The sequence below is a fragment of the Rhinolophus sinicus genome, linkage group LG03 (genome assembly GCF_036562045.2).
Source record: "Rhinolophus sinicus isolate RSC01 linkage group LG03, ASM3656204v1, whole genome shotgun sequence".
Taxonomy (NCBI): domain Eukaryota; kingdom Metazoa; phylum Chordata; class Mammalia; order Chiroptera; family Rhinolophidae; genus Rhinolophus; species Rhinolophus sinicus.
In genome coordinates this window covers 102,550,198-102,563,719 of record NC_133753.1, presented here as the reverse complement: position 1 = coordinate 102,563,719, position 13,522 = coordinate 102,550,198, and the positions used below count along the sequence as shown (strand labels likewise).

At 47.6% G+C, this 13,522-nt stretch overlaps 1 protein-coding gene across 2 annotated transcripts; it reads left to right on the top strand.

The window, feature by feature from the left end:
* Positions 1-10,996: 10,996 nt before the first annotated feature.
* ABHD11 (abhydrolase domain containing 11) lies at positions 10,997-13,519 on the top strand. Of its 2 annotated transcripts, XM_019754996.2 has the most exons (6): positions 10,998-11,217; positions 11,385-11,520; positions 12,188-12,361; positions 12,537-12,707; positions 12,811-12,992; positions 13,228-13,519. In XM_019754996.2, exons 1-6 carry the CDS (start codon positions 11,099-11,101, stop codon positions 13,358-13,360), a joined length of 915 nt encoding a protein of 304 aa, XP_019610555.2. In that variant the 5' UTR covers positions 10,998-11,098; the 3' UTR covers positions 13,361-13,519. The 2 variants fall into 2 exon arrangements, with proteins under 2 accessions (XP_074184527.1, XP_019610555.2); XM_074328426.1 differs by lacking the exon at positions 12,811-12,992 and having other exon boundaries at positions 10,997-11,217.
* Positions 13,520-13,522: the final 3 nt, after the last annotated feature.

Here is a 13,522-nt window from a genome sequence, read left to right as displayed (position 1 = left end):
AAGGGAATTAATGGCAATGTGTCTTTTACTGTAATAATTTTTTTTCATTTAAACATTCACCATATTGTTTGATCATACCTCATACATAGAGATAAATGAGAATGACAATATGACATATCAAAATTTGAGGGATGCAGCAAAAGCAGTACTAAGAGGACTACCTCAAGAAACAAGAAAAGTCTCAAATGAACAATCTAACATTTCACCTTAAAGAACTAGGGAAAGAAGAACAAATGAAGCCCAAAGTCAGCAGAAAGAAGGAAATAATAAAAATTAGAATTAAACAAAATAGAGAACAAAAAGACAATAGAAAAAATTACTGCAACAAAGAGCTGGCTCTTTGAGAAGATAAATAAAATTGACAAACCTCTGGCTAGACTCACTAAGGAAAAAAACAGAAAAGACTCAAACGAAATCAGAAATGAAAGAAGAGAATTTATAATGGACACCACAGAAACACAAAGGATTATACAAGAATACTATGCAAGTTTATATGCCACCAAATTAGATAACCTAAATGAAATGGACGACTTCTTAGAACTGTGTAACCTTCAATATATAACCTTCCTAGACTGAATTATGAAGAATTGGAAAACCTAAGTAGACTGATCAACAGTAAGAAAATCAAAACAGCCATTGAAAACCTTCCCAAAAAAACAAAAGTCCAGGACCAGACAGCTTCACTAGTGAATTCTACCAAACATTCAAAGAAGACTTAATACCTATCCTTCTCAAACTCTTCCCAAAAAATTGAAGAAGAGGCAATACTTCCTAACACATTTTATGAGGCCAACATTACCCTGATACCAAAACCTGGTAAGGACAGCACAAAAAAAGAAAATTACAGGACAATATCTCTGATGAATATCAATGCAAAAATTCTAAACAAAATACTAGAAAATTGAACACAATGATACATTAAAAAGATAATACATCACGATCAAGTGGGGTTCAATCCAGAGAAGCAAGGATAGTTCAACACATGCAAATCAACCAACGTGTTATACCACATAAACAAAATAAAGGATAAAAATTATATGATCATATCAATAGATGCAGAAAAAGCACTTGACAAGATACAATGTGCATTTATGATGAAAGTCCTCGATAACATGGGTATAGAAGGGAAGTACCTTAATATAACAAAGGCCATATACGACAAACCCTCAGCTAACATCATACTCAATGGTAAAAACCTGAAAGTGTTCCTCTAAGATCAAGAACAAAACAAGGATGCCCATTCTCACCACTGTTATTCAATATAGTACTGGAGTCTGAGCCAGAGCAATCAGGCAAGAGAAAGAAATAAAAGGCACTCAAACTGGGAATGAAGAAGCAAAATGATCACTTTTTGCAGATGACATGATTCTATTTATACAAAACTCTAAAGACTCCCCCAAAGACTATTAGAAACAAATAAATTCAATAAAGTTGCAGGATATGAAATCAATGTACAAAGATCCATTGTGTTCCTATATACTAACAATAAAATATCAGAAAAAGAAAGAAAAAAAAATTCCATTTGCAATTGCAACAAAAAAGATAAAATATCTAGGAATAAACTTAACAAAGGAAGTGAAGGACCTACACATTGAAAACTATAAGACATTGTTGAAAGAAATTGAAGAAAACACAAAGAAATGGAAAGATATTCCATGCTCATGCATTGGAAGAATCAGCATGGTTAAAATGGCCATGTTACCTAAAGCAATATAAAGATTTAATGCAATTTCCATCAAAATCTCAATGGCATTTTTCAAAGAAATAGAGCAAAATTCATCAAATTTTTATGAAGCCACAAAAGACCTTGAATAGCCAACGCAATCCTGAGAAAAACGAACAAAGCCAAAGGTATCACACTCCCTAACATCAAATTATAGTCAAAGCTACAATAATTAAAACGGTATGATATTGGCAGAAAAGTAAGACACACAGATCAATGGAGCAGAATTGAAAGCCCAGAAACAAACCCACATGTATATGGGTGAATAATTTTCAACAAAGGAGCCAAAAACACACAATAGAGAAAGGAAAACCTGTCTGATAAATGGTGTTGGGAAAATTGCAAAACAATGAAACTAGACTTCTATTTGACACCATATATCAAAAATTAACTCAAAATAGGTTAAAGGTTTAAATATAAGTTCTGAAACAATAAAACACATAGAAGAAAACATAGGTACTAAACTTATAGACCTTGGTCTCAGAGAGGCTTTTATGAACTTGACCCCAAAGGCAAGGGAAGTAAAAGCAAAAATAAATGAATGGGACTACATACTAAATAAAACACATCAAACCAAAAAGTGTCTGTAAAGTAAAAGACACCATCAACAAAATGAAAAGGCAACCAACTGAATGGGAGAATATATTTGCAAACAATATATATATGGTCAAAGGACCTGAACACTTTTTCCAAGAAGACATACAGATGGCCCACAGATATATGAAAAAATACTCAATTTCACTAGCTATGAGGGAAATGCAAATGAAAACCACAAAACTCATACCTGTTAGAATGGCCATTATCAATAAGACAAGGAATAACAAGTGTTGGAGAGGCTGTGGAGAAAAAGGAAGCCTCATTCACTGCTGGTGGGAATGTAAACTGACACAGCCACTATGGAAAACAGTATGGAGGTTCCTCAAAAAAATAAGAATAGAGCTATCATATGACCAAGCAATCCCTCTTCTGGGTGTCTACCCCCAAAATTTGAAAACATTTATTCATAAAGATATATATACCCCTATGTTCACTGCAGCATTATTCATGGTAGCCAAGACAGGGAAACAACCTAAGTGCCCTTTGATGGATAATTGGATAAAGAAGATGTGGTACATTTATACCATAAAATGCTACTCCGCCTTAAGAAAAGATAAAATACTGCCATTTGGGACAACATAAATGGATCTTGAGAGTATCATGCTAAGTGAAATAAGATGGAAAAGAACAAGAACCATATGATTTCACTCATATGTAGGATGTAAAACCGAAAGCAACAAACAAACAGACAAACTTATAGACACAGACAACAGCATGGTAATTACCTGAGGGGAAGGGTAGTTGGGGGGAAGAAGAGGGTAAAGGGGGCAAAATATATGGTGACAGAAGGAGACAAGACTTTGAACGGTGAGCACACAATGCAATATACAGATGATGTATTATTATAGAATTGTACACTTAAAACTTATATAATATATTAACCAATGTCAGCCCAATAAATTTAATTTAATTTTTTAAAAATATTGGCCTTAAGTTGATAACTGTTGAAGCTGATAAGTACATGGAGGTTCCTATTCTATCTCCCTTCATATGTTTAAAATTTTTCATACTAAAAAGTTAACAAAGAAAAGATACATCTGTACTGACACACAAAAATATACCTCAGAAATACCTTCTTTCTCTTGTATTTATCAAATGCCACCCCTGTCTACTGTATCCTTCACATCAACATACAAATAGGTTTAGGTATTTCCATTCCTAAAAAAAAAAAAAAAAAGTTTCCGGACTTCTCGTCTCCAAACAGATGCCATCCCGTTTCTCTGCTCACCTTCTCAAGTTATCTGGCCCCCAGTTTTGCTTCCTCCCCACCCACATTGCAATCAGCCACTCAGGTCTGCTCCTGGCCCCACAACTTCACGCCTTCAAGCTACTCCTGACAAGGTCCCCAGCAGTCTCCAGGTTGCCATAGTCAACAGCCATTTTTATAATTGGAACATCCTCACAACTCTCAGCAATCTCTGATGTAGTTGACTGTTCCCTCCTCCACAGGATCTCCACTTATCTTGCCCTTTGTGACACCACTTCACCTGGCCTTCTCCTCCCTCTATGCCCCCTCTCCTGGCTCCCTTCCTGGGTCTTAACTCTGCTTAACTCCAAGGGTCCTCTGTCCTGGGCCTGCTTCCTCTCATACGCTGTGTCCCCTTTGATGGTCTCTCCTATTCCCATGGTTTTCACATCCTCTGGCTCCCAGACCTCTCTTCCAAACTCCCCACTCAGGTGTCCAGCTGCCTCCTTGAATACCTCAGAGGTCATGGCAGGCAGCAGTTAACAGTATGGACCCTAGATCGCAACCACTTGGGATTGAATCCTGGCCCAGCAGCTTCAAAGCTGTGTGATCCTGAGAAATTAATTAACCTCTCTGTGACTCAATTCTTTCAGTTATAAAGGAGGAATCATAAATAATACATGTACCCTCTCACAGCTATTAGGAGGACTAAATGAGTTAACGGATATAATGGATGTAAGTTAAGGGATATAAAGCACTTAGAACAGTGCTTGGCATATGTTAAACACTCAGTAGATGCTAACTAGAGTTGTCCCTCAGGATCCGCAGCGGATTGGTTCCAGGACCCCCACAGATACCAAAATAAAAAAAAACGCTCAAGTCCCTTACAGAAAACAGTGCAGCATTTGCCTAGAGGCTACAGCAGGGTACACTTACGTATCACTTCAGTCATGTGGAGTCAGCATAGTGCTCGCCTGTGGCAAACTCAAGTTTTGTTTTGGGAACTTTATGATAATTTTTTTCCAAATATTTTTGATCCACATTTGGTTGAATCCATGGATGTGAGACCTGAGGATATGGAGGGCCAACTATTTTGATATCTCATGGGCATCTCAAATTTAACATGCCTCAAGTGGAACTCCCTACAGCTAGTACCCTGTAGAGGGGGGGAAAATGTTCCTCTCCAGCCTTCCCCCACTCAGGAAACAGCACAACTACTCACGTGTTCATTCCAGAAACCTGGGAGTTGTCCTTGGTTCCTTCCTTTTTTCTCACCATCTTCCTCTCTACCCACCCACTCTTCATCAAATCCCATTAATACTAAGTCAAAATATATCTCAAATCTATCTATCTTCAGGATCAAATATATGGTGATGGAAGGAGATCTGACTCTGGGTGGTGAACATACAATATGATATCTAGATGATGTATTACAGAATTGTACACCTGAAACCTATGTAACTTTACTAACCATTGTCACCCCAATAAACTTTAATCATTAAAAAAAAATCTCTCTCTCTCTCTCTCTACCTCCACAGCCTCCTCCTGATCAAAAATTACCATCATGTCCCAACTGGACAACTGCAATAGCCTCTTAGCTGCTTGTCCTTCCCCTTTTCCATTTCCCCTTTAATCTGTCCCCCACCTTCTCCCATACAGAAAAAAAAAACCCTATACAAATGTAAATCATCATGTCTCTTCCTGCTTAAACCCTTTACTGGTTCTCATTTCTCTTAGAATGAAGACCAGATCTCCTACCAGGCCCTGCTTGGACCAACCACAGCCCACCTCATATATGCTTTCTCCCTTGCTTTCTCTGCTCCAACTTCCTGTAACAGGAGAAGGTCTTGTGCACCTCAGGGCCTTTGCACTTGCTATTCCTTCTGCCTAGAACACTTTTTCCCCTGGTGTTCATATGACTACCTCCTTCTTATTCTTCAGCTTTCACTTTACCTGAGGTCTTTCCTTATTGTCCTACTTAATTATCTCATCCCCCAATTATTTTCAAGCATAGCAGCCTGCTCTCTGAATTTATCACATATTTATTTCTATTTTTTTGGTGAATGAGAAATACTGCGCTTTTTTTTAAAGATTTTATTGGGGATGGGGAACAGGACTTTTTGGGGAAGAGTGTGTACTTCCAGGACTTTTTTCCAAGTCAAGTTGTTGTCCTTTCAATCTTAGTTGTGGGGGGTGCAGCTCAGCTCCAGGTCAAGTTGCTGTTGTTCGTTGCAGGGGGTGCAGCCCACCATCCCTTGTGGGAGTCAAACTGGCAACCTTGTGGTTGAGAGGACACTGGCCCATGTGGTAATTGAACCGGCAGCCTTTGGCGTTAGGAGCATGGAGCTCCAACCGCCTGAGCCAGTGGGCCAGCCCCCTACATATTTATTTCTTTGTTTAAATTTCTTTGTTTATGGCCTGTCTTCCCCACTGGAGAGAACAAAAGCCAGGGATTTTTGTTTGTGTGTTTGTGTGTGTGTGTGTGTGTGTGTGTGTGTGCATGTGTGTGTGTTATGTGTGTGTGTGTCTGTGTGTGTGTTTGTGTTCCTTGAGGAACAGGGCCATGTAATTGCCATATTCCTAGCTCTATAATTCACACTTGGCATTAGCAGGTGCTCAGCAAATATTTGTTAAATGTATTATTGGATTGTTGATTTATAAAGAAAGTCAGTGATGAATGTGTATGGTATAGTGGCAATTATGAAAGTCAGTCCACCAACTTAGACATACAATGACATTATATCCTGGATGCTCCATTCACCCTAGGAAGTTGGAAACAAGTTGAACTTTAATCCTCCTGAGGCTGGGACGCAGTTCCAGGATATTCAGCAGGGCCAAATTTGCTGGGTGGTGGGGAAGGGCAAGGAAGGAGACTGGGGGGAGGAGGAGGTTGGACAGCATCCAGCCCTCAGGCAACAGTGATCACTGCTGAGACATAACCCTCCTGTCTCATTGGCCCCTTCCTTCCCGTGCTTTACACTGTGTCTGTTTGGGCTTGGGACTGGGGAATATTCTGCAAGCTGCCTATGGTCCTGCCTGCCTATAAAACCCATGAGCCATTCCTCTCTGGGGACGCTGCCAAGAAGCAGGTGGCGGACTCTCCCTCCCATTCTTGTCCAAGATACTTGTCTCTGCTGATGCATTCCCTTCCCCTCAGGGCTTCAGTTTTTGAAACTCATAAACCAGCTTTTCTACTTTCTGGTCTGACACATATGTTTATCTCCAGGGGGGCAATGAGCACAGAAAAATAGAAAAACGTAGGAAGGAACAAACTAGATTAACATCAAAATACAAGATCTTGCTGGTTAGCATTTAGGGGCTGGAGGGTCCAGTGAGGAGGCAGCAATGCAGGGGAGATGGGGCCATGGAGAAGGAGAGAAGTGGATGGATAGCAGAGCTATCCGGGAGATAAAAATCAGCAGAACTATGTGAGGGAGTGGATGGGGGTGGGGGGTAAGGAAGCAGGTGACAAGAATGACTTCTAAGATTCTACGCTGGGAGATGGGATGGCTTTGCCATGGCACATGGTGTTCCCACTTGTGGAACACTCTCCACTGTAAATCCTTCACCTGGCAGACTCCTACTCAGCCTTCAGATGCTCCATTCTAAAGAAACATCACTTCTTTAGAGCCACCTTAGTGACCCCAGGTTCTATCAGATTCCTCAGCTTTCTATTCTCACTTTCCTTTGCATATTTACTAGTCCTCACCTGACTTCCAGGTCTATGAGTTGATTTGGGTTCACCCTGGCATCCCCAGTGCCTGGCACATAGTAGGTGCTCAATAAGCAAAGTCTCCATAATGCAGGCAGAGGAGGCTGGAGTATACCTTGCAGGCTGGTGTTTGTCAACAGGGAGTGGAGGTTGTTGGTTTTCAAAATACAAGGACTCCCTTCACCACCTCTACTCCAAAAGGGAAGGTGTGCTCACTCCACCCACTTTAAGAATCTGTGTGTGTGATGAGACTATTACTCGGTCTGCAGTGACCGTGCACATGAGACTGGATAGAGAAAAGGTTGACAAGCCTTGCTCTTACCAAGGCCTGTTGGAGGTTCTGGAGTGGATACAAGCAAAAGTTGGAGGATCTGTCGACCTGGGGCAAAGCATGGAGGGAAGGAACAGGAGGAGCCTGGGGGTGGCAGAGAGGCCTCCAGAGGTGTTCTAGACACCAGAGCGATGGGATGACCACGTGCAGTCCCTGCCTGCTGACAACGGTCCCCAGGGGCCTTCCCAACATGCTCTGAAGAAAATAAATACTCCACAGAACCCACTAGTGTGTGTTCCACGAGTTTATTTTGTTCATGGTTGTATCTAGAAAGGTGCCTGTGTGTAGAAAGGCACGTAGTAGTAGAGACTTCCAAAAGTGTCCGTTGGCTGTAGAAGGAAGGAGAGAATGTTCTCAAAGTACTCCGTGAGTCTGGGGGAGGCACAGGGGATTACCACGCCCATGAGGGAAAAAGGCTGTTGTGCAGATTAAACAAGATAATATAGATGAAAGTCCTGGCAGGTTAATAAACTCAGGTTCAAAATCTGTGGCGAGAAGCTAAACTGGAGGGGGGGCGTGGATGGGAGGGATGAGATAGGAGACGGTTGGGTGGGAGTCACATAGGGGCCCGCTGGGGACAGCCCCCTGAGAAACTTCAAGGGGTCTTCTGAGAGCCTCAGCCGGACCCAACATGATTGACACTCCCGCCCCACCCTGCTGACCGGCAGGAATTTGCCCTCGTGACCTCCCCAGGCTCAGTTCTGTCACCATAGCGACCAACCGCAGAACAGCGGCCTGATTGTCCCTGCTCAGCGGGGCAGGTGAAACCCTGGCCACGTGACCGATACTGGTCCAGGTGCGGTTACGCGACACCCGCCGCCTCCCCGCCTTAACCCATTCAACGCCGTCGCCACCGGGGTGCAGTGTCCCCGCCCCCGCAGGCCGCACCCCTTGGGCCTGCAGTCCCGAGCCAGAAGGGCGGAACACTGCACTAGGAGTCACACAGCCCGGGAAGGAATGCGGGCTGGGCCATGCACGGGCTGAGTGATTGGATCTGGGTTACTTCACCTCCGTATCTCCATTTTCACAGCAGTAAAATGAGAGTGAAAACACCATTCCACGTCACAGGGGAGTCGGGACTACTGGGAACAGGGACGCAAAAGTGTAGACTCAACCTCCTCGCGGTTCTCATTCTGCACCGTTTCTCCCCCTCCCCCACACCACCTCAGCATAGCAGGGGTTCAGAAGGCCTCCCCTCCAGCGGCTTGACACCCCCAAAGGAGAGACCCTCACCAACCAACAGCGAGTCCACTGGCTCGTTCCTAACGAGGTGAGGAACCGTGGGCCGGCCCCAGGTTCACTCATCCCCAACACTCCATCATCAGAGTTTTTCCCAGGTAGCAGCAAGTGGAAACCTTAAGCCCACTGGTTTTTCTGCTTGTTGATGTTGCCCTAAGCAGACACACCTGAGGTCCTGGGGCCGAGAATGCCTCAATATCGCTTCTGCCCCTAGACTCAGGGATCTGACTCTGGGCTGATGTCAAGCGTCCTGGGTCAGGCTCAGGTTATTGGGCTGGACAGTAGGCTGTAGTGGGGGTGGTTTGAAATACTACCTTTCTGAAACACCAAATATTAGGTGAACCCCCTTCCCCTTCTTCCACCAACTCTAGAAAAACACTGCTTGATCAACTCTCTGAGCATGCCCCCTCCCCCGCCAGGCCTTGGACCAAGCCCCCCAAGCCCTGGAAAAGCCTCCATCCAGGGCTCAGGTGTCCTTATCACTTCCCTAATGACTATGCTGACAACAAATGATCATACCACCTGCTGTGTGTAGAGTCTCCAATGACTTCAAAGCCCTCCTCAGATTAGACAAAACACCTACTAGTCCCCAGGCTGATGGGGGCCATTTCACTCAGCAAGACATTTATTAGGCCTTAGAGTTAGGATGCCTCCTACTGGTCAGGACTCCATCCAGCCTGCCCTAAAGACGTGGTTGGGGGTGGGGTAACACTGGCTAGCCCAGGTGTCATCTCCTGGAGGGGTCACAGACCCAGCCACGAGCTAAGCCTCAGTGCCCTGAATCTGTCCATTATCATTCAGTAAAATTACTATTGCCCTTTGCACCAAACAAAACATGGACAAAACATGGCTCTGGTCCTCCAGGAGCCCCCAGCCAATGGTGGACACAGAGAAGGTCAGTTCTATAATACTGTGTAGTAGACTTGCAAATGCTTTGAGAACATGGAGTGGAAGAGATTAGTTTCAAGGGGGAAATCTGGGAAGGCTTGAGGGGGAGATGGCAATTATACTGGACTCAGGCAACTGGCTGTCTGGAAGGCAGACACAACATCCCAGCAGTGGGAGTGTGGGGGAGGAGGGTGGTAAAACCTAAAGGGTGGTGTGTAATGTAGTTTTCTGGGTGCCTCATTGGGTAATAAGAGAATGGGGAGCATAGGCAGAAATGTAGGTAGGATCAGACTGTGAGAGTCTTGGAATTTGGTGAAGTTTCAATGGTCAGCTTTAGGGATGGGGAGTCCCTGAAGGTTTCCGAGAAGAATGCTGTAGCAAGAGCAGGTACTCTTACAACCGCTGGAAAATGGACTGCAGCAGAAGCCAGATGAGACCTGAGCTCAGAGACCTGAGACAATACTACCAGTGCCACCACGATCCCAGACTGGGGAGAGAAGATGGCAGCGGGTCAGGATTGCAAAGGAACGTGATCTCTCTGCAGGATTTCTAAGGGTGAGAGGATAGTGTATTACTTTATTGGTAAATGGGGGCGGGGGGGAGAATGAAGAGGAGGTGGGAGAAGATCTGAGCCATTTCAGCTCAGATGCCCCCACCAGTACAAACACCTGGCCAGGGTTTGACCTTGGCCTCCCATCTTGACTCACATCACGAATGGCAGACCAGAGGGTTCCGGTTTGCCTCTGTTTCCCCACCTGTAAAGGGCGGGGATGTGATTAAAGATAACTTCCAGAGTCCCTCTCAGCTATTCCTAGAGTCCACGACTTCAGAATGGGTAAGAGATGCTCCGTCTGTCCTGTCTGGGCCTCGGGCTCTGGAGTACTGCGCGCTTCACGCCTGCGCCCGCCTGCGGCACGGAAAGTATGGCACCCACCCAAGACGGTGCGTCAGGGCAGGGAAGCAGACCAGGTGCAGCGACGGGAGCGGGCCAAGGCAGAGCCTCCTTGGCTTGCCAAGGACCTGTCCCGTGGCTGCCCAGAGCTCGCGCCAAAACCCAAGACATCCTGACAGGCTGGGACCGATTCCCAGAAAGCAGGGTCCTGTCTCCCCGCAAGGATTCTGAGCGGGGAGGGGCTGGGCGGAGCTCCGCAGGGGCGGGGCTAGGGGCAGTGCTCCGGCGGGCGGTCACTGTGCCTGAGGACATAACGTAGCGGCGCAAGGGGCGGAGCTGGAGGGGGATGGACAGCTTCTGGGATTACGTAAGGAAACGTGAGCAAAGGCGGGGAGGAATTTGCGATAGGGGGCGGGGAAAAGGCGGAGCTCCAGTCAGAACTGGACGCGGCTCCGAGCAAAGGCGGGAGGCGGAGCTAGGGTACAGGACTTGCAAGCGAGGTGCGTGCTGGGTAGTAGTGGCTCCCGGGTATGCTCTGCTGGGCCTGCGCCAGGAGGCTCCCCTACAGGGGGCTCAGCCCTTCCAGAACCAGCTTCTCCAGGGTTCATGTCGCACCCAGCAGCAGCGGACCAGGCGGTGCCGAGCCGAGGTCAGTCAAGGGCGCCCGGTGGGAGGCAGTCCTTTAATCGTTCCCCTCTGGTCCCGCCCCGATGGCTCCACCTTCCCCGCATGGGCCCGCCCCCTCTCAGCCCGCTCCTCCCAAACCACTTCACCAGCCGGTTCAGAATCTCCCCCCATCCTTGCTCCTCCCTTTAGGCCTGTGCCGCTTTCCTACAAGCTTCTGGACGGGGAGGCGGCCCTCCCGGCCCTCGTCTTCCTGCATGGACTCTTCGGCTGCAAAACCAACTTTAACTCCATCGCCAAGGCCCTGGCCCAGCAGACAGGCCGGAGGGTGAGCTTCCGGGGAGGCGGGGTCCCGTAGGAGGCGGGGCCTTGTGGGCGGGACCAGAGATGAGGGTGAGGCTAGGCCCGCTTCTGTGCCCTCGCTGCTTGGCCCCGGCTGAGCAATGACAGATCTCTGAAGAAATGAAAGGACAGGTTGACCTAAGAATGGAGCCCGCAGGACAGACCCAGGCCCTAGATGGACTCCATTCATTCCCTTGTGTTTTCTTCCATCCAGTCTATTCCCATTTGCATGCTCTACTCTGAGCTATGCCCGTCTGTCCAATGCCTGAGTGCCAACACCCTCCCCGCTAAGAGGACCAGCCCCTGGTTGTTCACCAGGGATGACAGGGAGCTTATCACCTCGTACAGCAGCCCATCCTTCTGTGCTTCAACTGTTGGAAATTCTTGGCGTCGGCCTTCTCTGGGGTTGCCACCCAGCTCCGCCAGACCTTCAGAGATGTGGTCACACTCCTTGGGCCTTCCCTTCTGTGGCAGAGTGGCCCCAGGTTCTTCTTCTGGGCTCCCGAGGGAACTGAGCCCTCTCACCATCTGCACCCTTCTTCCACTTCAGGATCTCTCCCCAGGCTCTCCACCCCCGCAACCTGCCTGTCTTCCAGGCCTGTCTACACCCAGAATTTGGATGTCAGTGCTGCCCCTCTCACCTCACTCCCCAGGTGCTGACAGTGGATGCTCGGAACCATGGTGACAGCCCCCACAGCCCAGACATGAGCTACGAAGACATGAGCCAGGACCTGCAGGACCTGCTGCCCCAGCTGGGCCTGGTTCCCTGTGTCCTCATTGGCCACAGCATGGGAGGCAAGACAGCCATGCTGTTGGCACTCCAGAGGGTGAGTTGTCCCTATCCAGGGCTTCCTCTCATCCACTATAGACTCTGAGTGCCCAGCAGGCAACCTGGGACACTCAAAGGAGCCTTGGATGGCCAAGTTCAGGATCCAGGAACTGTGCCTGTGACCCACTGTACCTGCCCTAAGGCTGAGTCCCCAGTTTGGTTCTCTCCCACAGCCAGAGCTGGTGGAACGTCTGATTGCCGTGGACATCAGCCCAGTGGAGACCACATCCAGCTCAGCCTTTCCAACCTACATAGCAGCCATGAAAGCCATAGAGATCCCAGATGAAGTGTCCCGCTCCTGTGCCCGCAAACTAGCTGATGAACAGCTCAGCCTTGTTATCCAGGTGATGCCCCCAAGCCCCCCAGATGGTGCTGGTTGGGACCTGTCAAGGGAAGAGTGGTCGCCCCAGGTGTCACAGGGAGTTCCCCCAACTACACCCCCTACAGGATATTGCCGTGCGGCAGTTCCTGCTCACCAACCTGGTGGAGGCAGGGAGCCGCTTTGTGTGGCGGGTGAACCTGGATGCCTTGGCCCAGCACGTGGACAAGATCTTGGCCTTCCCAGTATGCCAAGAAGCCTACCCTGGGCCAACCCTCTTCCTCCTTGGTGGAAACTCTAACTTCGTACAGTAAGCCAGGCTGGGTGGCAGGCAGGGCATGCCTTACTTATCCAGCCATCAGCCCGGGTGCCTACCTCAGGGAGGGCTTGGGGGTGGGCAGGGGGCTCCTGAGAGCTTAGAAACACCGTGGGACATGTGAACTCACATGGCTCTCCATCTCTCCCGGCTCTGCCTCCACTTCTCTCTTTCTCTCCCCGTCTCCCCACTTTCACCCCTTGTTGGTGGCCTTCTCTTTGACGGACAGTCCCAGTCACTACCCTGAGATTAGACGACTCTTCCCTCGGGCCCAGATACAGACGGTGCCTAATGCTGGCCACTGGATCCACGCCAACTGCCCGCAGGACTTCATGGCTGCCATACGAGGCTTTCTGACCTGAGAGTTGCTGGCCAGAAGGGGCATGTTTCAAACCCAGGCTTCAGGACCCTGTGGCCTGCTTCATATTTCTGCACAGAAAGACTCAGGCAAGCATTGAAAGGGCATGAGTATGTAAAGGTAGTCAGACCTCAAGTTTAATGAATAAAGACACAGCTCTCAAGGT